This window comes from Silurus aristotelis, assembly GCF_946808225.1.
Source record: "Silurus aristotelis genome assembly, chromosome: 27".
Lineage (NCBI taxonomy): Eukaryota > Metazoa > Chordata > Actinopteri > Siluriformes > Siluridae > Silurus > Silurus aristotelis.
Window position 1 is genome coordinate 2,271,313 of NC_139600.1, and position 22,252 is coordinate 2,293,564.

Here is a 22,252-nt window from a genome sequence, read left to right on the forward strand (position 1 = left end):
ATGATCATCAGCTCAAAAGGGAAAACCAAACGATGACCCAATGCTCAGGCTCTGGATTGAGAAGATTCTCAGAATGAAAGAACTGAGGGATGTTTTTTTTGTTGTTGTTGTTGTTTCCAGGATCGAATTTGTGTTCCTATGAGATTAATCCAGACGCATATCCAGACGATCCGAACAGAGCCACGAAATGCCCCAAGCTCCCGGTTCCCCCCAGGCAAGAACATAACATCATCTTCATCCAGGCTGATATCACTCTTCAGTATCTGTAGATGCTTTACATTTTAGATGTTTATACACCAGGATGAAGATCCTTGACGTACAGCATTAACACCTCCATTTATCTTCTTCGGTTCCTCCTGTAGTCAGTCTATTCCGATCTTCCACCGCTGCACCCCGGCTGATATCTCCTGCTTCTCCAAGTTCGCCGAGGCCGTCGTCACGTTCGTCAGCGACAACAGCGTTCTGCACAGGGTCATCGCTGGGGTCATGACCTCCAAGGAGATCATCATGGGGCTGTGTTTACTGTCTCTGGGTAACGCCTTTCTCTCTCTCCATGTTCTCTTGGTTGCATCAGTCTGTGATGATGATGATGATGATGTTGATGATCTTGTATCCCTGTTTCTTCTGCTTCTGGGTGCAGTTCTGAGCATCATTCTGATGGCAGTGATCCGCTACATCTCAGTGGTCCTGGTGTGGCTCCTCACCGCCGTTGTGGTTCTCGGATCCTTAGGTTGGTTTTTTTTTGTTGAATATTTACTGAAACGCCGCCAGAAAGCGTGAGAACATCCTCAAACGTTGACGTGTAGAAGATCAGAAGTATTTAAACGCAGGTGTTTCTTCTCTCAGGTGGAACTGGAGTTCTCTGGTGGCTTTACGTGGACCACCGGAACTCGGTCAACGCCACTATGCCTGCTAACGAGCTAGCCGTGGCTGTGGACAACCAGAAAGCTCTGCTGGTCTACGCCGTAGCAGCTACGATCTTCACGGTACTGAACTCCTCCTCCCTTTATTCCGCGACTCGTCGGAGAACTTTGCAGAAGTCCGGATTAGTTTTTCCATCCGTTTTTTTGCGTTTGATTGAAATAGAACCGAATCAGGTTTGAACTTTAGCGGGGTTTCTCCGGCAGGCGGTTCTGCTCCTGCTGCTGTTCTTCATGAGGAAACGAGTCGCCTTGACCATCGCTCTGTTCCGCGTGGCCAGTAAAGTGTTCGGATCTCTTCCTCTGCTGGTCCTGCAGCCGTTTTGGACCTTCCTCACGCTCATGCTCTTCTGGGTTTACTGGATCACCGTGCTGCTGCTTCTTGGTACCGCAGGTCTGTTTGATGTTCGGAGCTGTATGTCTCGTGTAAACCTGTAGGGGGCACCAGAGTGCACCTGATCCAATTGTATGTAAATGAAGGGGAAAAAAACCACACACAATAAATGTGTTGTATTTGCAGAGATTTTCCCCAAAATGTTCTTGCAACTCGTCCATGTCCTGCAAGACGTCCGCCAGGGTTGTTCCTCTCTGATGTTAGAGATGTTTGATCAGAAAAAGGTCCTGCATCAGAAATGACCAGTTTTTCTAACCGGCGTCCTCCATGGAAATCTCCAGTGGCTGACACGCGCGTCTCTGTTCCACAGGAAGTCCAGTGAAGAACAATCAGACGGAGCTGGTGGAGTTCAAGATGGACGGCCCGTTACAGTACATGGTGTGGTACCACGCCGTGGGTCTCATCTGGATCAGCGAGTTTATCCTGGCCTGCCAACAGATGACGATCGCAGGCGCGGTCGTTTCGTACTACTTCACCAGGTAAGAGGTTGAAGGTCGGACGCGTATGTTTAAAAAATTTTTATCCGTTTCGAGTTACATTCAGGTGTTTGTCTCCTCCACCCCCCCGTGTGACAGAGACAAGTCTCAGCTTCCCCTGACCCCCGTCCTGTCTTCAGCCATGCGTCTGATGCGCTATCATCTGGGCACGGTGGCGAAAGGAGCCTTCATCATCACGCTGGTGGAGATCCCACGCCTCGTCCTCACCTACATCCACAGCCAGCTGAAAGGCAGCGTGAGTTTCCCCGTCTCCGTTCGATCCTGCGTTACCGCGCGCCTTCGTACTGATCTTCTGATTTCCTGCAGGAGAACGCCTGCGCTCGCTGCATGATCAAAGCGTGTGTGTGCTGCCTGTGGTGTCTCGAGAAGTGCCTCAGTTACCTGAACCAGGTACATACACACACACACACACACACACACACACACACACACACACACAATAAATCCCTGTATAAATGTGATCACAAGGTAAGAACCGTCAGAGGAACCGAACTGTGTGTATCGTTTTGAATGTTCAACACACCCTGTCTGGCCAAAAGTATCAGGACACCTGACTTTTCCCCAACCATGTGTTTGTCCTTCACCAAACTATTACACAAAGTTGTACACACACATCATTTATTCAGCCAGCTCCATGAAGATACCATTTGCAAGGTCTCCTTCTAATGGAGCTTCTTATAAGAGTAGATGGAGATGATGTTCAAAAAGATTCAGGTGCCAATCTCAGGGTTGGGTGTCCGCAAACTTTTGGCCTTTTAACGTTAAGTTAGAATTGTGGAAGTTAGAATTGTGGATGGTTTACGAGTGCTCTCTTCTCTGGAGAACGCCTACGTGGCTACGGCCATCAACAGCACCGGATTCTGCACGTCTGCCCGAGACGCCTTCATCATCCTGGCTGAGAACGTGCTGCGCGTCGCCACCATCAACTCCGTCGGAGACTTCGTCCTGTTCCTGGGAAAGGTGCGTGAGGAGCGTCGGGTTCCTCGATCTTCTCCTGGAAGTTGATGCGCGCTGTGACGTTTCCGCGATGTGATTTTTTTTCAGGTCCTGATCGTGTCCTGCACGGCGTTCGCGGGCGTGTTGGCGCTGAATTACCAGCGTGAGTACACGGTGTGGGTTCTGCCGCTCATCATCGTGTGCGTGTTCGCCTTCCTGGTGGCGCACTGCTTCCTGTCGGTGTTCGAGATGGTGGTGGACGTTCTCTTCCTCTGCTTCGCCATCGACACCAAGTACAACGACGGAAGCCCCGGCCGAGAGTACTACATGGACAAAGCGCTCATGGTAAGAACGTCCACAGTCCTGGTACAAAGTGCTGACGCTGGAGACTCCTTCCATAGATGTATGTATTATGGATCTGCATCTCACATTTGTCTCAAAAAACGGACAAAAAATATGGGTCACAAATCATCAGACATAATAAATCCAGACGTCCTTTTCCTGTTCCGGGTGCAGCTCTACCTCTGCCATGTCAATCTCTATTCTACGCGACTCTCGAGCATATTTTTTTTTTTATCTGATGTTCGCGCAGGAGTTTGTGGAGAGCAGCAGGAAGGCCGAGGCTGAGGGACGGAAAGCAGAAGGTGGAGACAGCAAGGAAATGAAACCCATGGTACACCCGTTCTCTCGTTCTTCAGTTTGTTTGGGTTTTTATTCGAGAGCATGATATTGAAGTGGTTTTTTTTTTGTGTGTATTTTAGACCACAGGAGGAACGTCAGCCTGAACCGTCTCCTCTTTATCTTCATCATCATCATCAGGACGTCCTGATCTACAACCTCAACACTCCGGCGATTAGAACTTGTGTAGCGTGTAACTGCATCGCCTGCGCAGCAGCTATGCAGCATCGCGTACGAGCTGAATTTTAGTCAGCGACAAGAATTTGTACGTTTTTAGTCATTTTGTACTTTTTTTTTTTTTTACTTCACTTTTATAAATAAACGTCACACTAATCGTAGAATAGATGTTTTCCTGTACAGCTTACAGCTGTAGATAAAGTGTGTGTGTGTGTGTGTGTGTGTGTGTGTGTGTTGGGGAGGGGTTTATTGCACAATAAAAACGCACGACTCTCTGTGCAACTCTGTCGCTTTTATTTCGACCGAAATTCATTCCAAACTCGTGACTGCGCCTGGAATTCCGATCCGGAATCCTCGTCCCCGGCTCTCAGGACAGCAGGTGAGTCCGGATGTGTTCCTTCAGCTTGGGCATGGTGGTTTGCTCTTCGCGGCAGACGTGGCATCTCAGCGGGAGCTTCAGGAGCTCGCCGGCTCCGTCCTTCACGCTGACGCGGCCGTCTCTCTCCAGCATGGCGATGACATCTGGAAAACGCAAACATCTGGAGTTAATCAGGAGACAAACGGGATGAAAGCAGAGTAAAAAATGGATTAAAAAGAAGCAAAAATTCTTCAACCTTGGTCTCATTTTTTATTATTGTTTTACTATTAAAGCAACACACACACACACACACACACACACACACACACACACACACACACTGCCGTTCCTCAGATCATTCGGTTCCCGCTTCCTTACCCTGAGAGTTAATGAAGTAATCCGTGGTGAAGGAGTTCCAGTGTTTCTTATTCTTCAGACATGGAGAATCAAAGTCCTGGCTGATGACGTGAAGGTGAACGTGGCTGAGAGAGAAAAAAAGAGAGAACAACTGTAAGATCTGCTGTGAAGAACACTGGTGAGATACAGGAACATGGTGGACCTCATGCTCGGGATGGCGTGGTAACCCAGACGGAAGTGGAGCCTGTTTGGACTCTGCTGCTGCACCATGCGATCTCCGACCTGCTCCATGTGTCTCAGCAGCTCAACGTGCTCGGACCTCAGAGCCTTCAGGCTGGAGATGGAGTCCCACGGCAGGACCAGCCAGTGGTACCGCGCCTTTGGATACTTGTCCTTAATCACCACCACCTTCTCGTCTTTGTACACCTGAGGAACACAAAACGGGGAGCGGTGCGTGAGGAGATAAGTTCTGCTGTCGGGAGATGATCCGTGATAAATCTACTAAACTGGTGTGGACCCACCTGCATGCTGGGGTCCTGCATTGAGACCCGGAGACCTTGACTCCAGTGACCTGTGGCTTCCTGTGGAGAACAAACCCTTCATGATTTATCACACACTCACAATCTCACACTAAACGACCAATAAACCGAGCATGCAGACCTTCCCAGGTGGGTTCTCCGGCTGGAAGGAACAGGAAGCTCCTGAAGTCCTGGAGCTCTTTGCCTTCTCCTCGTTTTTCTCTTCCTCTGTGTCTCTCTGGTGTGGTCTCTTCATCGGTCTGCTTTTCTCCTCAGGGGCCGAAGAGCCAGATGTTGATTCGTCTCTGAACTGCAGCGTGTACGGGTAAAGCCTGTTGAGCAGGTAGAGCTTCTGGCCGGGTTTGAAGGTCACCTGGTTGCAGAGGTGAAGGAAACGTTGTGACCTGTACAACAGTCTCAGTTACTGATTGGAACGTGTATTCAGGTCATGTGATCAGGTCAGGAGCTGCTTTTACCTGGTTGCCTTTGCCCACGACCACATCATCCAGGCTTGATGGATTGCTGCCTAACTGTAGGAGACGTGCTGATGAGATCCACCGATAGAAACATTTCATTTCCGACAAATAAAACAATTTCCTGATCTCACCTGCTTCACGCTGACGAACCCTCGCTTACAATCTGCTCTCAGTTCCACTGTGAACGTTCAGAAGCGGATTAGAATCCCACCACCACCACCACCAGGAGATTCCACACTCGATCCCCTTGTAAAACACCTCCTTACCTTGTTGTCTGGAGCATTTCTGGTCTTTGATCTTAGTTTCTGGACTTCGCCCCAGAGTGTGTGTGTGATGATGAAGGAGCTGGATGGGATGATGGATCTCCTCCTCACTCACCAACCAACAAGTCAACATTTCCTCCTGAAAAACACACACCACCACAAAACATCACATCACACAACCTATTCCTGCACAGCCCTCGGTTTTCTTCCAGGAGTGTCGGAGCGGCGCTGCGTTTCTGCTACGTCTCAATCTGATCTCAAACACGTCACATGATGATGTTCCTCAAAACTCATTGAATGACTTCTTCAGGACAGAAATTTTAGAAAAATAACCTAAACACATGTCTAAACACAGACACACAAATATTCCCCTGATGTACCCCTATCCTGCCACCAGTCTACCCCCAATCTACCCCTGTCCTACCCCCAATCTACCCCTGTCCTACCCCCAATCTACCCCTGTCCTACCCCCGATCTACCCCTGTCCTACCCCTCTCGTACCCACGTCCTACCCCCAATCTACTCCCGTCCTACCCCCGATCTACCCCTCTCGTACCCCCAATCTACTCCCGTCCTACCCCCGATCTACCCCGTCCTACCCCAGTTAATACCCCACACTGTGGAGCTCCTCGTCCTTACCTCTTCCCCAGTGCAGGACTTAGTAGGATGAAGATGATGAAGATGAAACATTACCTGTGTTCAGTTCCTCAGAGACACTTATACATCACACTGTTCCTACAGAAACCCGGAGAAACTCGTACATCAATCGAATCAACGACACACTTCCTCCTGTCCCCCTCCTGTCCTCAGTCCAGTCTCAGTGTAACTGGATTTAAAGCTGGACACTAAGCAGCGCTGTGAACCTCAGTCTCCTGCTCAGTGTTCACCTGCTCCTTCCTCCAAGCTCACTAACTCCACTAACAAACCCACACTCACTATATAGTGAAGAGAGAGAGAGAGAGAGAGAGAGAGAGAGAGGAGAGAGAGAGAGAGAGAGAGAGAGAGAGAGAGAGGAGAGAAAGGGAGAAGAGAGGAGAGAAAGGGAGAAGAGAGGAGACAATCCGACTGCATTTGGAACGGAATCAATGCATAATAATAACGTATTTGTGGGTCACTTCCGGTCTGGTTCAGGAAACAGACTTTCAAAATAAAAGTAAAATGCGAGTTTCTGTGTGATAATCCTGCTAAACAAATCTTATACAGATGTGTGCAACTGGGCAGAATTGCATCACAGTCAATAATCAAATTATATATATATATATATAAAAGAGGAAGGATAAGAAGTAGGTTCATGGATGTGGTGAAGGAAGACATGCAGGTAGTTGGTGTGAAAGAGGCAGATGTAGAGGACAGGGGGTGTGGAGACGAATGATCCGCTGTGGCGCCCCCTAATGAGAGAAGCTGAAAGAAGAAGAAGAAGAAGAGAATAAGATGATATATAAATATTACTTTAATGGATGAATTATTAAATCACAAAGTGAAATATTTGTGTAAATCCATCTGGATAAGAGATAATTATAAATAAATGCTCATGAGGTGAAAACATCTGTTCTTGTGTCCTGCAGCTGTAGTGTGTAGTAGCGCCGCCAGAGGGCAGCATTTCAAACAGATAGTGAGGTGTGTGTGTGTGTGTGTGTGTGTGTGTGTGTGTGTGTGTGTGTGTGTGTGTGTGTGTGGTGTTCACTACTGTACTGCAGAGCTTCTAGCAGACTTCAGCTTCACCTTTCTACCCCCTGTTCCCCAGTCCACCATATACACCAGTATACACCTTTCTACCCCCTGTTCCCCAAAATGACCAATTAATTAAATGTAATAAAAAAAATGTAGTTTCTAATCCGATTTATTTGTGAAGTAAAAATTTTAATTCTAGATTATCAGAGAAACTTTTAGTATTTATTTGTATTTTTTTGCTGTTATTTTTAGTTAATCAGATGTTTAGATGTGGATTATGTTCTATTTGTATCACACATGAATTGAAAGCAAAAGGGAAATTTCTCAATAAACTCCAGGCTGATATTCCTGTAATGGATTCGATGATGGTCGCATTTCAGACATTTCTGTTCATTACAGTGTTCAGCGACTGACAGACACACGGTTTTTCAGCTCGAGTGACATTACAATAAAAGTAAAAACAAAACTGTCAATCTGTCATGCCGTCATTAAAAAAAATCATGAAAAATAAATAGTGAAGTAAAATACTGCTACCAGAAAAATCTACTTAATACAGTAATGGAGTTTTTGTACTTTATTACTTCCACCTCTGCATTGGAGCTTCACCAACAGCTGGAACCAAATTCTTTGGCACATAAACCTGATTCTGGATTCCGATCATTTCTGAGTCTTTGCACATAAACTGAGGTGATTAAGTAAAGAATCTTGTGACAAAAATGATAATAGGAACATTATAGTTATAGTAAATTTGTACTTTAGATACTCAAGTACATTTGAAGGCAAATTCTTCTGTACTTTTACTCAAGTTTAAAGGGACACTTTCATATTTGCTGGAGTTTTTTTTTACCTGCAGATTTTTTTCTGTGCACTCGCAAGTTGTTGTTTTTTTGTTCTGGAGATTGAAAGCAAAACCTGCAGCATGACAGATCGACAGTTTTGGGTTTTTTTCCTTTCAGTCAAGCTGAAAGACCTGTGTGTCTGTCAGTCACTGACACTGTAATGAACAGGACTGTCTGAAATGCGACCATCATCGAATCCTTTTAAGCAATCTCAGCCTGGAGTTTATTGAGAATTTATTTTCCCTTTCGCTTTTAGTTAGTGTTCTTAAAATACGAACAGAACATAATCCACATCTAAACATCTGATTACCTAAAAAAAACAGCAAAAACATAAATACTCAAGGTTTCTCTGATAATCTATAATTCAAATTTTGATTACACAAATAAATCAATTCAATAAATAATTAAATTTAATAATTGTTTTCATTTTGGGTAGAAAGCTGTATCAGGTCACTCTCAGTGTCGGTCTCAAGCCCGGATAAATGTGGAGGTTTGTGTTATGAAGGACGTCCAGCGTAAAACATGTGCCAAATCAAATATGCGGATCACAAATGAGAATTTCATACCGGATCGGTCGAGGCCCGGGTTAACAACGACCGCCACAGGTATCGTTAGCCGACAGGGTACCGGTGGAAATTGTGCTACTGTTGGCCGAAGGAGGAGAAGGAGAGGAGGAAGGCGTCTACAGAGACGGCAGGAAAAGGAGCAGTGTAGGAGAGTAGAGGTTCGGGTTGGTACTTTAAATGTTAGTACTATGACGGGTAAAGGGAGAGAGATAGCTGATATGATGGAGAGGAGAAAGGTAGATCTGTTGTGTGTTCAGGAGACCAAGTGGAAAGGGAGTAAGAGCAGGAACATTGGAGGTGTTTAAACTGTTTTATCATGGTGTGGATGGAAAGAGAAATGGTGTAGGGGTGATTCTGAAGGAAGGAGAATTGGGGTTCCTACAGTTATGTCTAGCCAAAATACTAATTATAGAAGATCTGAAGCTCCTCGCTTTGATCCTGCGTTCCGATTAGAACATTGCATCTCCATACCATTGGACTGAATACAGGCTCTCATGTTTTAGAATACTCGGGTAAAAGTTGAAGTACCGATTATACCGTTTTACTTAAGTGAAAGTAAAGAAGTCTTGGCTCTGACATGTACTTAAGTAAAAAGTAGTTATTACTTCTACCTGTTTTAGCTGTTAACTGGACCTCACATCATATTAATATTAGATATATAGCGTGTTAATAACATTTAGTGCTGTTTAAAATAGTTGGAATTTTGACAGCCAAATATATATATACAGTGAGGAAAATAAGTATTTGAACACGCTGCTATTTTGCAAGTTCTCCCACTTAGAAATCATGGAGGGGTCTGAAATTGTCATCGTAGGTGCATGTCCACTGTGAGAGACATAATAATAAAAAAAAAAATCCGAAAATCACAATATATGATTTTTAAACTATTTATTTGTATGATACAGCTGCAAATAAGTATTTAAACACCTGTCTATCAGCTAGAATTCTGACCCTCAAAGACCTGTTAGTCTGCCTTTAAAATGTCCACCTCCACTACATTTATTATCCTAAATTAGATGCACCTGTTTGAGGTCGTTAGCTGCATAAAGACACCTGTCCACCCCATACAATCAGTAAGAATCCAACTACTAACATGGCCAAGACCAAAGAGCTGTCCAAAGACACTAGAGACAAAATTGTACACCTCCACAAGGCTGGAAAGGGCTACGGGGAAATTGCCAAGCAGCTTGGTGAAAAAAGGTCCACTGTTGGAGCAATCAGTGCACTAGTACATTAGTTGCAGTGTTAGTTGCAGTGCACTAGTACATTAGTTGCAGTGTTAGTTGCAGTGCACTAGTACATTAGTTGCCGTGTTAGTTGCAGTGCACTAGTACATTAGTTGCAGTGTTAGTTGCAGTGCACTAGTACATTAGTTGCAGTGTTAGTTGCAGTGCAATAGTACATTAGTTGCCGTGTTAGTTGAAGTGCACTAGTACGTTAGTTGCAGTGTTAGCTGCAGTGCACTAGTACGTTAGTTGCAGTGTTAGTTGCAGTGCACTAGTACGTTAGTTGCCGTGTTAGCTGCAGTGCACTAGTACGTTAGTTGCAGTGTTAGTTGCAGTGCACTAGTACGTTAGTTGCAGTGTTAGCTGCAGTGCACTAGTACGTTAGTTGCCGTGTTAGCTGCAGTGCACTAGTACGTTAGTTGCAGTGTTAGTTGCAGTGCACTAGTACGTTAGTTGCCGTGTTAGCTGCAGTGCACTAGTACATTAGTTGCAGTGTTCGTTGCAGTGCACTAGTACATTAGTTGCAGTGTTAGTTGCAGTGCAATAGTACGTTAGTTGCAGTGTTAGCTGCAGTGCACTAGTACGTTAGTTGCAGTGTTAGTTGCAGTGCACTAGTACGTTAGTTGCCATGTTAGCTGCAGTGCACTAGTATGTTAGTTGCAGTGTTAGCTGCAGTGCACTAGTACGTTAGTTGCCGTGTTAGCTGCAGTGCACTAGTACATTAGTTGCAGTGTTAGCTGCAGTGCAACTATGCTACAAGCTATTGTAAACAAACGTTCACTAGATAAGTCATATTTTAATCACTAATAGAGCAGATTCATGGAAAATTACATCGCTAATCAGCATTTTTGCCGCAACTAATTTATGAATGAGTCTGCATCAACTACATTAAAGAGAATCGCTTTATTTAAAGTGAATAAAATCCTCTAGTTAATGGAGTTGAACATTAATTGAGTCGCAGACACACACCTGACTCGTGTGTGTAGAGTAGGTGAGATGAACACACACCTGACTCGTGTGTGTAGAGTAGGTGAGATGAACTGGGAAAGCAGGCAGTGGGTCAAACCACTGTGAGGAAGGGGTATTTAGGTATACATAGATATATTGTTTACAATAGAGAGTGCGATATTTTTAGATAATTTTTTTTGGGGGGGCACAACCCTCGGATGGGGGGGGACATGTCCCCTCTGTCCCCCCCCGGGATTTACGCCCACGTTGTTACCACAAGCAGGGAAAAGATGATGATCATCATGAATGTGTCTGTTCTCAGTCAAGTTCTCATCACTGACTCCCTCTGTCTCATCCACATTAACCCCAAACTTCTTACTGCCTTCTGTCTGCTGATTCTTCTCTTTGTAAAGAGTGAGGGTCAGGACTTTATACACCAGCGGAGTGAAAAAGACGCGCAGTAACAGGAAATCGGTTGTTCGGCTGAAATCAGCACGCAGTGAAAATAAAAATGTGATATTTCACCAAATCAATGGATTAAATCTAAAGTAACGAGCTGGTTTTGAAAATGTAAGAAGTAAAAAGTACAGATATTTGTGTAAAAATTTAATGAGTAAAAGTAAAAAGTTGTCTGGAAAGTAAATAGTGGAGTAAAGTACTGAAAAAATCTACTTAAATACAGTAACAAAGTATTTGTACTCCGTTACTTCCCACCTCTGCCTAAAACCTTAGAACCCATAGAATTTATTAGGAACACCTGAACATCTGCACGTTCATGCAGCCATCTCATCAGTCGATCAGGTGGCAGCAAAGCATCACACCGTTTCAGGAAAACACTTTAATGGTTAGTTCAATGCTCAGAATGAGGAACAATTGTTAGAAACTTTGGTACCAGATGGGCAGGTTTGCGTTCCTCATAAGTTGTCGATCATCTGATGTTTTAAACAGACATGTTCCAAACTAGTATTGAGAGCATTGGATTAAAAACTGATTGAGGTGATGAGATATTGAACTGTTTTGCAATTTGATGTTGACAAACATTATTCCAAAATTGTATACAAATCTTCCACATATTGGTGAAGTTCTGCCTGTCTTTACTTCTGAGAGACTCTGCCTCTCTAAGATACACTATTTATACCCCAATCATCCCATTGAACCTCAATAGTTTCCAAAACGTATCTCCAACTGTTTTTTTTTCTCCAGACTTTAGATGCTCTGTCCCAATTTTTTTTGAGACGGGTTGCAGCCGTTACATTCAAAATGACCCTTTGTTTTTTGTTTTTTGTTTTTTTTCTCTCAGATTTCAACATTCGATATATTTCCGACGTTCTATTGTGAATAAAACACGGGTTTACGAGATTTGCGAAACGTCGCGTTTTGTTTGTCATTCACGTTTTTGGAATTGGGTTTGTACGGTAAAAGATTTTCAGAACTGCTATGTAAATGTTTTTAAAAGTTTGACGTGTTCCAACTGTAGGTTTTTCCACATCATCGAGATGTGGTAAACTCTCCTGAAGAACTCAAACCCACAGGTTTAATGAAGAAATGACCCTATTAAAAATGCACTCTCTGATCCGGGGTTATGCCCGGGCTGATTTCTTCCTGTTGCCGTTTCTTTATCGATTTATCTGCGTTGATTTTATTCCTCACATATTATGAAGCAGAAATATTTTCCTGGTCTCTATGTTACTCTGCACATCTGCATTTTTATCATTAAAACAAAGCAGAGCAGAAACCTCTCGACCTCCGTGTGTTTTGTTTGCTTGTTCATCAGAGGATATTTTTTCCTGGTCAACGTGGCATTTTGTTCGGGTGTTTGTATGCAGACTTTGGGCTGTGGGACGTTAACGTTTTGTTTAGTATGTTAGAGAGTATAAACTGTACCATACTTGAGTAGAGAAATTGACATCCCACAACGTCCTACAGTTTTAAGCATTGATGAAGTCACAGATGTGTAAATGTTCTATTATCGTGGATGATGGATTAGAGATGAATGCAGAAAGAAAAGCTGGTTGATCAGTTACATGTCTGAGATCCGCCGAACGTTACACCACAATCTCAAACACTAAACCACTATTGTAAACAAGAAGAAGAAAACACTCAAACGTCATGGTAAAAATCCCACGTAACTGGAATAACCAGCACATGCAAATTCATTTGATAATAAAGGTTTACTGAGTCGCATCGCGGTTCATTTCTTCTTTCGTAAATGTTATTCCTTCGCTCCATTAACAGCTGCTGTCGCTGCCATTCATGTTCAATTCCGATTCGGTTTGATTTGTCTAGCAATTTTAAATGTCTAGCAATTTTTTCCCCAAAGCAGCTTTACAGAGATAAAGAGGTGATTAAAATATACATTCCTACGTTTGTTCCTTATGAGTTCGTCCCTAATGAGCGAGAAAGTGGTGACTGTGGTGAAGGAAAAACTCCCTTAAATGGCCGGAGGAAGAATCCTTGAGAAGAACCGGACTCAGAAGGGAACCTTGTCCTCATCCTCAACATCCATTCATTACAGTTCCATCATCTAAATCAGGCAGATCTGAAGTGAAAAAAAGGGACAGGAAATAAAGAGGGGGGGAGGTAAAGAGGGAGGTGATTGTTGAGTGCTCTTTCACTTGACCTACTCTTCTACTAGTAGAGAATCAAACTGTACAATTACAGTTTACCCCAATTACCATGAGACCAATCCATAGGTCAAGGCACCTCACCAGAGTTAATTTCCTGCTCCAGAACTTGATGGAGTTGTGTCATGATACTTGCATTTGGTTTCTTCTGTGCGTTTCCCTGAGCTCGCTAATGTCTCCTCTAGAAATTTCATCAACTTGCAAAACTCTGATATTAAATTCTTTATTCTGTGCAGTGATGAATCACAGCGCTGTCCCAGTTCATGGTGCTGAAACCTATTGGATGGAGGCCTGTTTTCTGAGTTTGTGTTTGCAATCCAGACTCAAATTAAAAGAGATTCATAAACAGATTAAGTGTTCTAAGTTTCTGAAATGGTGCATTTGGTGCACGATACAGAGGTGCCTGGTTTCTTCCAGATACAAATTTTAGAACTGAGGTTGAACAGTTCAATCCTGGGTTCATCACACCAGATCATTTCCACACAGTATGGGTCTCCTTCAGGTGCCTGTTGGCAAACTCCAAGTGGTCTTCCATGGGTTGCACAGAAGAGAGGCTTCTGTCTAGCCACTCTGCCATAAAGCTCAGATCGCTGTGATGATTGTCCTTCTGGATCCTTGTGCATTTCCACACATACATCTCTCAGTCAGAGTGACCATCAGGTTTGCTCAGTTTGGCTAGGCAACCAGCTTCTTCCAGAGTCCTGGTTGTGTCACACTTCTTCCATTTGAGAATTATGGCAGCCACTGTGCTCATGGGAATCTTCAGTAGAGAAGAATGTTTTATAACCTTCCCCAGATCTGTTCCTTCAAAAATTTAACAATGTTTCTGAGCTCTGCAGGCATTTGCGTTGACCTCATGCCTTGGTTTTTGCTCTGATCTGCATTGACAGCTGTGAGACCTTCTATAGAGAGGTGTGTCTTTACAAATCCACAAATTACAAATAGACTCCGATCAAGGTGTAGAAACATCTCAGGAGTGATCAAGAGAGGAGGCACTTGAACTCATTTTCAAGCGTTGTGGCGAACGGTCTGATTTCTAAAGTTCTGTTTGTCATCGTGGGGGTGTAGATTAAGTGTAGATTAATGAGAAAAAGATCTATGTGAATGGTTGTAGTATCAGACTGTAACATAACAACATTGAAAACAGTGACGAGTCAGTTTAATAAATATATTACTGACATTCATTCCACTTGTTCTTGTCCAACCCTTTCCTAGAATCATAAAATTCTGCTTTCATGCTCGGGGTTTTTTTTTGGTGAAATCGAAAGACGAAGAAGAAGAAAAGGAGGTGTGAGTGAGTAGCATAAATAGTAAAGTGTAAAAATGTAAGTTGTAGTTTAAGGCCTTTCCCGAACTCACAAATAGGCTGGGTGTGTCTTTTCTTTGGTTTTACACCCCCCGGCTTATCATCTGAACAATCTCATCTGTTGTGTCTGAAATCTGGGATCTGGCTGTGTGTTTTTGCTGTAAATGTTCAGAGCTGTAAATATTCATATCACTGTATTGTAATTGAACTCAAAGTGAACAATCACCAAACCAAGAGTGATAGTTTTGGAGGTGCACATGATCCAAACGCTGCCGTTTCCAGAAACAGTGGAAAGCAGTAACGACAGGTAGACAGTAGAACTGTCGGAGAAGAAAGGCAGCTTCAGTCATCAGCTGGGCGTGTGAATTACGTCTCTGACTTTTTCCACATCTCAGCAATGTTGCTCAAACCTTGTCTCAGTTAGAGATGTATGCGGAACCGGGACCGAGCCCAAGATATGTTCTATTAATTAAGCATATAAAAGCACAATCAACTTACATTCCATTTAAAGAATGTTTTTCTTCTTTGCCTCACAATTGTCATCTTTAATCTTTATATTCTCTGCATGAAACTATAAGGGGAAAAAACTTCCTGCTTCAGCAAATATTTATTTGTCTTGAAACACTTGAAATCTCAGCCCACTGTATGTTCCTGCTCGTACACTGTATATACACCCCAGTGTGAACTAAAGCTCTGTGCATGCATAATGTGTACATATATTATTTCCCTTTTATAGGAGACATTGATGTATATTGATATTAACACTAATCATGTCACCCAGATGAGTCTGGGTTCCTCTCAAGGTTTCTTCCTTGTTTTACCATCTGAGAGAGTTTTTCCTTCATCACAGTCGCCACTGGTTCGTTCATTAGGGCTAAAATTACAGGGAGTCATTTCTAACTCAAAAAATGTGTGTGTAATTATTTTGACATTTTTTTATTAATTATCATTTGTGTGTCAGTGAATCTAATTTCTTACAGCTCACAGTTTTATTTGATCTGTATATATAATACTAGCTGAAAGTACCCGTGCTTCGCTATGGAAGGCAGAACGCTAAGCAATATGGCAATAAGCAGTAAGCACTGAGCAGGACTGGATGATCAGAGATCAGAACGTAACGTCAACAAATAACGTACTACCCCTTTGTAGTAGCGATACAGGGCAAACTACTGTGAAAATCATTTTTATCGTGCATCTAACATCTAATAAGAAACAATGTAGTAAGTTTTATTAGGATCCGTAATGTTATTTCGAAGAATTTACAATGCGTGAGAAATCGCGTTTTTCGCGAGTTGGCCGCGATCCAGAGTGAATTTTTCAAAACCCTTTCTTAGTGAGCACCTAAGACCCAAGAGGAAGGTATGTTCCAAATTTCATCGCAATCCGTTCAGTGGTTTTTGAGATTTCATGATGAGTGAGTGAGTCAGTCAGTGGTATTTCAGCTTTATATATATATGTAAATTTAGCTAGCAATATACAGGATTCAGGACTCAAAGTAAACAAGTCACAATATTTAAATAAAATCAAATGAAGCAAGAAATACAAGAATTTAGATTCATGATCTGCGGAAATTATTATGTTCAGTTCAATTCAGTTTTATTTTCATACTGTGTGTGTGTGTGTGTGTGTGTGTGTGTGTGTGTGCGCGTGTGTGTGTGTGTCTGTGTGTGTATGTGTGTGTGTATACGTTTTTACATTTTTACAATGTAATTATTTATTTATTTCGTTTTTATTTTATTTAAATTCAATTCAATTCAATTTTATAAAATTTTATTTGATTACATTTTATTTTATTTTACTTAATTGAATTTATGCACTGCTGTAATTGGGTGTTCAGTGCTACATTGGCCTCTCAATCTCATTTACATGACCAGCTGAGAGATCTGAACGAGATTTGAACTTGTCATCAGAAGTCCAACATCTCACCTGCTGAGCATCCACTTCCCCTGATTTTGCCACGGAGCACGGAGAAAGTTAATGAAGCTTATTAACGTATAAAATTATTACAACTCCAGGGAACACCTCAAAATCTGTAGGAACAAGGAGAAAGGACTGGCAGATGTCTGCTGACAAATAAAAATGTGTCGATGTTTTCATGGTTAATATCAGAGCCACCACAGGACTAGAACTTGGCAACAAGTAAACATGAAATAATCATGAAAATGTTTATGTATATAATGCTTTAACAATAGACATTGTCCCAAATCAGAATCCGAAAGAAATACAAAAATTTATTCGAAAAAATTATCAGGAAAATAATTCCTTTAAAAAAAAAAAAAAAAAAACAAAGAGAAAAGAAATCCAATCGGACTTCTTTACATGGAAAATTCAGAAGTCTCTCCATATTGTTCTTGCACCTTCTGCAACAGGTCTCTCTAGTAAGAATGGAGAGGACATGGCTGGGACATGGACTTGCACTTATACAGCTATGATATGATCCTGTTAACGTGAAATAAACCTGCTCCAGAGCACATTTCAGAAAAGTTCCAACACCTCCAGGAGGAACATTAAAGACTCCTGATTTGGATTTGCAGAAACTTGTAAAATCATGTAAACACACATTCATACACATGATAACAGCACCAACCAGCCCGACCAGGAACATCTCAAATTTTTCTTTTGCTTTATCTTGCTGTTATGATAAAGAAAAGCAGGAAAAAATGGTGTGTAGAAATGCTGTTTTACAAGCTGTCATGGGACGAACAAGCATCCAGGCTGTGATTGGCTCTCGGGCACTTTTAACATCATGGGCTTGGGATAAAAAATGGTACTGTTACTAAGGCTGAATATTCCATTCATCTGCTGAATTGAGAACATCAAACCTCTGCTACCCAAACACACAGGTGAGGAATCACTTTCTTTTTTCTTTTTCAGGCGTAAAAAAATTTCATTTTTACAAATATTATACATAAAAATATAATATATGCTGCGTATAGGATTTGTTATTATATCAAAGAATGTGTTTGATACGAAAAAGTGTTGAAATACATAAAGTATATATTTCAGCAATTATTTCTTAAGCAAAATTGTTTCATTTATGACATTTCATGATATTTGACATTTAAAAGGTTAAGATAATAAAGTCAATAAATGCAATTTGTCATTGTAAAACATTAATGATATATTTTGGACGGTTTATTTATTTACGAATAAATTATAATTTAATATATATTTATCAAATATTGAATTATTTAATAGATTTTCCTTGTTTTGTTTTGGTAGCTAAAACCTTCCTTATCGATTCAGAAAGTATTCGGACCCTTCGATATTTTCAAAGCTGTTATGTTGCTGATTCTATGGATTTTTTTTTCTCATTAATCAGTTCCTCGTACCGAAAAAGTGAATGTATACACAACCACAAAAGCTGAAATACGATTATAATTCAATACAAATATATATTTATTTTAGGTTCTGAACAGCACAATGGACTGGAGGACTGTTTTGGCTGTTTTGTGTCTGATTGGTAAATGTTCTCTTTTTCTATTTTTGTGAATTTTAAAGCAGTTTACAATAACCTTTATGCTAATATGTTATTTTCTTATATCGCACACTGCACTGCAATAACTGTAGATTTATTAATTAGTGTTGGTACTTTATTTCCTGGTTTTCTACACGATCGTAAAATGATAAGATACCTGTCAACACTACAACTACAATAAATGCTGTCTGTAATTATTCGTGGCGCAATAGCACTTAGCAGCAATTGCGGATTCAACATACGTGATAAACTCGTTGCGCTTGACTTGAAGCCTTTCTGAAAATGTATAAATGTGTGTCGCTGCAGTTTCAAAGATGACAGATGTAGATAAAGACTGTTTCAGCTGAGATTTATGAAGCCTTGTTTATTGTTTATTTAATTATAAAACACTTTCGAATTTTGATTCCACCTTCTACAGTGGGAACGATTTCAGCCTCAAACGCAACTGCATCCACTGACCCAAATGCCACGACTTCAGCCCCAAACACAACTGCATCCAGCAACCCAAATGCCACGGCTTCAGCCCCAAACACAACTGCATCCAGCAACCCAAATGCCACGGCTTCAGCCCCAAACACAACTGCATCTAGCAACCCAAATGCCACGGCTTCAGCCCCAAACACAACTGCATCCAGCAACCCAAATGCCACGGCTTCAGCCCCAAACACAACTGCATCCAGCAACCCAAATGCCACGGCTTCAGCCCCAAACGCAACTGCATCCAGCAACCCAAATGCCACGGCTTCAGCCTCAAACGCAACTGCATCCAGCCACCCAAATGCCACGGCTTCAGCCTCAAACGCAACTGCATCCAGCAACCCAAATGCCACGGCTTCAGCCTCAAACGCAACTGCATCCAGCAACCCAAATGCCACGGCTTCAGCCTCAAACGCAACTGCATCCAGCAACCCAAATGCCACGGCTTCAGCCTCAAACGCAACTGCATCCAGCAACCCAAATGCCACGGCTTCAGCCTCAAACGCAACTGCATCCACCGACCCAAATGCCACGACTTCAGCCCCAAACACAACTGCATCCAGCGACCCAAATGCCACGGCTTCAGCCTCAAACACAACTGCATCCAGCCACCCAAATGCCACGGCTTCAGCCCCAAACACAACTGCATCCAGCAACCCAAATGCCACGGCTTCAGCCTCAAACACAACTGCATCCAGCAACCCAAATGCCATGGCTTCAGCCCCAAACACAACTGCATCCAGCAACCCAAATGCCACGGCTTCAGCCTCAAACACAACTGCATCCAGCAACCCAAATGCCACGGCTTCAGCCCCAAACACAACTGCATCCAGCAACCCAAATGCCGCGGCTTCAGCCTCAAACACAACTGCATCCAGCAACCCAAATGCCACGGCTTCAGCCTCAAACACAACTGCATCCAGCCACCCAAATGCCACGGCTTCAGCCCCAAACACAACTGCATCCAGCCACCCAAATGCCACGGCTTCAGCCCCAAACACAACTGCATCCAGCAACCCAAATGCCACGGCTTCAGCCTCAAACACAACTGCATCCAGCAACCCAAATGCCACGGCTTCAGCCCCAAACACAACAGTGTCCAGCACTACAACTTCTTCAGCTACAACCGCTGTACCAATAGCTAATGTTTTCACCTTGATCTTTAGCATCAGTGAAAACTTTGAATCAGCACTGGCTGATACAAACTCTGCACAGTTTAAGCAAAAAGCTGCACAAATCATCAGTACGGTATGTTTCAGAGCTAATGCCACCAGTTACAATTTATTCAATTTTTCTACACGAGATATTTTGCCACCTGAACACTTTATAGCCATATAAGACAAGCTGGTGAATCCACCGAATTCTAAATGTGCAAGATTGTGACATTTATAATCCCATTTTGTGTTTGTTTGGAAATCTAGTGTGACAAAACAGTTTATCAGTGTGTTTAACATTTTTTTTTTAATCAGGTGATTACATTTTCTTTTCTATTTTTAGGTTGAACCATTGTACAAAAAGTAAAAAAAAATTCATCGGCATGAAAATTGTCAAATTCAGGTAAGAAGAAAGATTCAGTTCTGAAGATTTCAAATGAAATGTTGATCTGTATTTCAATATATTTTTGTGCTTTTAGGAGTGCTTCAATTCTGACTGACAGCGAGCTGAATTTCGGTTCTGATGGAACGGTCCTTACTGCAGATGAAGTGAAAAGCACTTTTGTTTCTGGACTTAACACTTTGAATTTCACGGTTGATCCAAACTCCATCAGTGTTGCCCAAAAAGTTGGTCAGTGTGAACTTGTCTTTACTGGGTTACCAAAAATCTAATGTAGCAGACAGATAAAAAGATCAATAACTTCGTCAATATTCAAATATGTACAGACCTGAAAATAATACTTATATAACACAGCTGTACCCAGCAAAACAACCCCCTGACTTCAGCCCCAAACACAGCAAAACAACTCCCTGACTTTATCCCCAAACACAGCTGTACCCAGCAAAACAACCCCCTGACTTCAGCCCCAAACACAGCTGTACCCAGCAAAACAACCCCCTGACTTCAGCCCCAAACACAGCAAAACAACTCCCTGACTTTATCCCCAAACACAGCTGTACCCAGCAAAACAACCCCCTGACTTCAGCCACAAACACAGCTGTACCCAGCAAAACAACCCCCTGACTTTATCCCCAAACACAGCTGTACCCAGCAAAACAACTCCCTGACTTTAGCCCCAAACACAGCTGTACCCAGCAAAACAACCCCCTGACTTTATCCCCAAACACAGCTGTACCCAGCAAAACAACCCCCTGACTTCAGCCCCAAACACAGCTGAACCCAGCAAAACAACCACTTGACTTCAGCCCCAAACACAGCTGTACCCAGCAAAACAACCCCCTGACTTCAGCCCCAAACACAGCTGTACCCAGCAAAACAACCCCCTGACTTTAGTCCCAAACACAGCTGTACTCAGCAAAACAACCCCCTGACTTTAGTCCCAAACACAGCTGTACTCAGCAAAACAACCCCCTGACTTCAGCCACAAACACAGCAAAACAACTCCCTGACTTTATCCCCAAACACAGCTGTACCCAGCAAAACAACCCCCTGACTTCAGCCCCAAACACAGCTGTACCCAGCAAAACAACCCCCTGACTTTACCCCCAAACACAGCTGTACCCAGCATAACAACTCCCTGACTTTAGCCCCAAACACAGCTGTACCCAGCAAAACAACCCCCTGACTTTAGCCCCAAACACAGCTGTACCCAGCAAAACAACCCCCTGACTTTATCCCCAAACACAGCTGTACCCAGCAAAACAACTCCCTGACTTTAGCCCCAAACACAGCTGTACCCAGCAAAACAACCACCTGACTTTATCCCCAAACACAGCTGTACCCAGCAAAACAACCCCCTGACTTCAGCCCCAAACACAGCTGAACCCAGCAAAACAACCACTTGACTTCAGCCCCAAACACAGCTGTACCCAGCAAAACAACCCCCTGACTTCAGCCCCAAACACAGCTGTACCCAGCAAAACAACCCCCTGACTTTAGTCCCAAACACAGCTGTACTCAGCAAAACAACCCCCTGACTTCAGCCACAAACACAGCAAAACAACTCCCTGACTTTATCCCCAAACACAGCTGTACCCAGCAAAACAACCCCCTGACTTCAGCCCCAAACACAGCTGTACCCAGCAAAACAACCCCCTGACTTTACCCCCAAACACAGCTGTACCCAGCATAACAACTCCCTGACTTTAGCCCCAAACACAGCTGTACCCAGCAAAACAACCCCCTGACTTTATCCCCAAACACAGCTGTACCCAGCAAAACAACCCCCTGACTTCAGCCCCAAACACAGCTGAACCCAGCAAAACAACCACTTGACTTCAGCCCCAAACACAGCTGTACCCAGCAAAACAACCCCCTGACTTCAGCCCCAAACACAGCTGTACCCAGCAAAACAACCCCCTGACTTCAGTCCCAAACACAGCTGTACTCAGCAAAACAACCCCCTGACTTCAGCCACAAACACAGCAA

General features: G+C 43.0%; 2 protein-coding genes across 7 annotated transcripts in view; one reads left to right on the top strand and one right to left on the bottom strand.

Annotated features, from left to right (window-relative positions):
- slc44a1a (solute carrier family 44 member 1a) overlaps positions 1-3,877 on the top strand; it is a 5,419-nt gene extending 1,542 nt beyond the window's left edge. For all 4 annotated transcript variants that reach the window (XM_083533384.1, XM_083533386.1, XM_083533387.1 and 1 more), the window contains exons 6-17: positions 121-214; positions 363-532; positions 641-730; positions 847-986; positions 1,128-1,314; positions 1,625-1,793; positions 1,890-2,046; positions 2,118-2,201; positions 2,634-2,771; positions 2,856-3,092; positions 3,340-3,420; positions 3,509-3,877. In XM_083533384.1, coding sequence (XP_083389510.1) covers positions 121-214; positions 363-532; positions 641-730; positions 847-986; positions 1,128-1,314; positions 1,625-1,793; positions 1,890-2,046; positions 2,118-2,201; positions 2,634-2,771; positions 2,856-3,092; positions 3,340-3,420; positions 3,509-3,532 — 1,571 coding nt within the window. In that variant the 3' untranslated portion in view covers positions 3,533-3,877. The remainder of the gene's footprint in view (positions 1-120; positions 215-362; positions 533-640; positions 731-846; positions 987-1,127; positions 1,315-1,624; positions 1,794-1,889; positions 2,047-2,117; positions 2,202-2,633; positions 2,772-2,855; positions 3,093-3,339; positions 3,421-3,508) is intronic.
- Positions 3,878-3,879: 2 nt separating this feature from the next.
- aptx (aprataxin) lies at positions 3,880-6,680 on the bottom strand. 3 transcript variants are annotated; one of them, XM_083533389.1, is made up of 9 exons: positions 6,268-6,680; positions 5,578-5,713; positions 5,443-5,489; positions 5,312-5,365; positions 4,978-5,208; positions 4,839-4,898; positions 4,520-4,743; positions 4,339-4,442; positions 3,880-4,124 (listed from the first exon to the last, which is right to left on the bottom strand). In XM_083533389.1, exons 2-9 carry the CDS (start codon positions 5,705-5,707, stop codon positions 3,970-3,972), a joined length of 1,005 nt encoding a protein of 334 aa, XP_083389515.1. In that variant the 5' UTR covers positions 5,708-5,713; positions 6,268-6,680; the 3' UTR covers positions 3,880-3,969. The 3 variants fall into 3 exon arrangements, with proteins under 3 accessions (XP_083389515.1, XP_083389514.1, XP_083389516.1); XM_083533388.1 differs by having other exon boundaries at positions 6,214-6,671; XM_083533390.1 differs by lacking the exon at positions 6,268-6,680 and adding an exon at positions 5,818-5,951.
- Between the last annotated feature and the right edge of the window lie 15,572 nt (positions 6,681-22,252).

Excerpts from the sequence above, each read along its gene's own strand:
- aptx (XM_083533388.1), bottom strand. The coding sequence starts at position 6,264 with ATGTTTCATCTTCATCATCTTCATCCTACTAAGTCCTGCACTGGGGAA. Across the intron at positions 5,366-5,442 it reads GGTTCGTCAGCGTGAAGCAG|TTAGGCAGCAATCCATCAAG; the intron begins GTGAGATCAGGA and ends CGTCTCCTACAG. Across the intron at positions 4,899-4,977 it reads CGGAGAACCCACCTGGGAAG|GAAGCCACAGGTCACTGGAG; the intron begins GTCTGCATGCTC and ends TGTTCTCCACAG.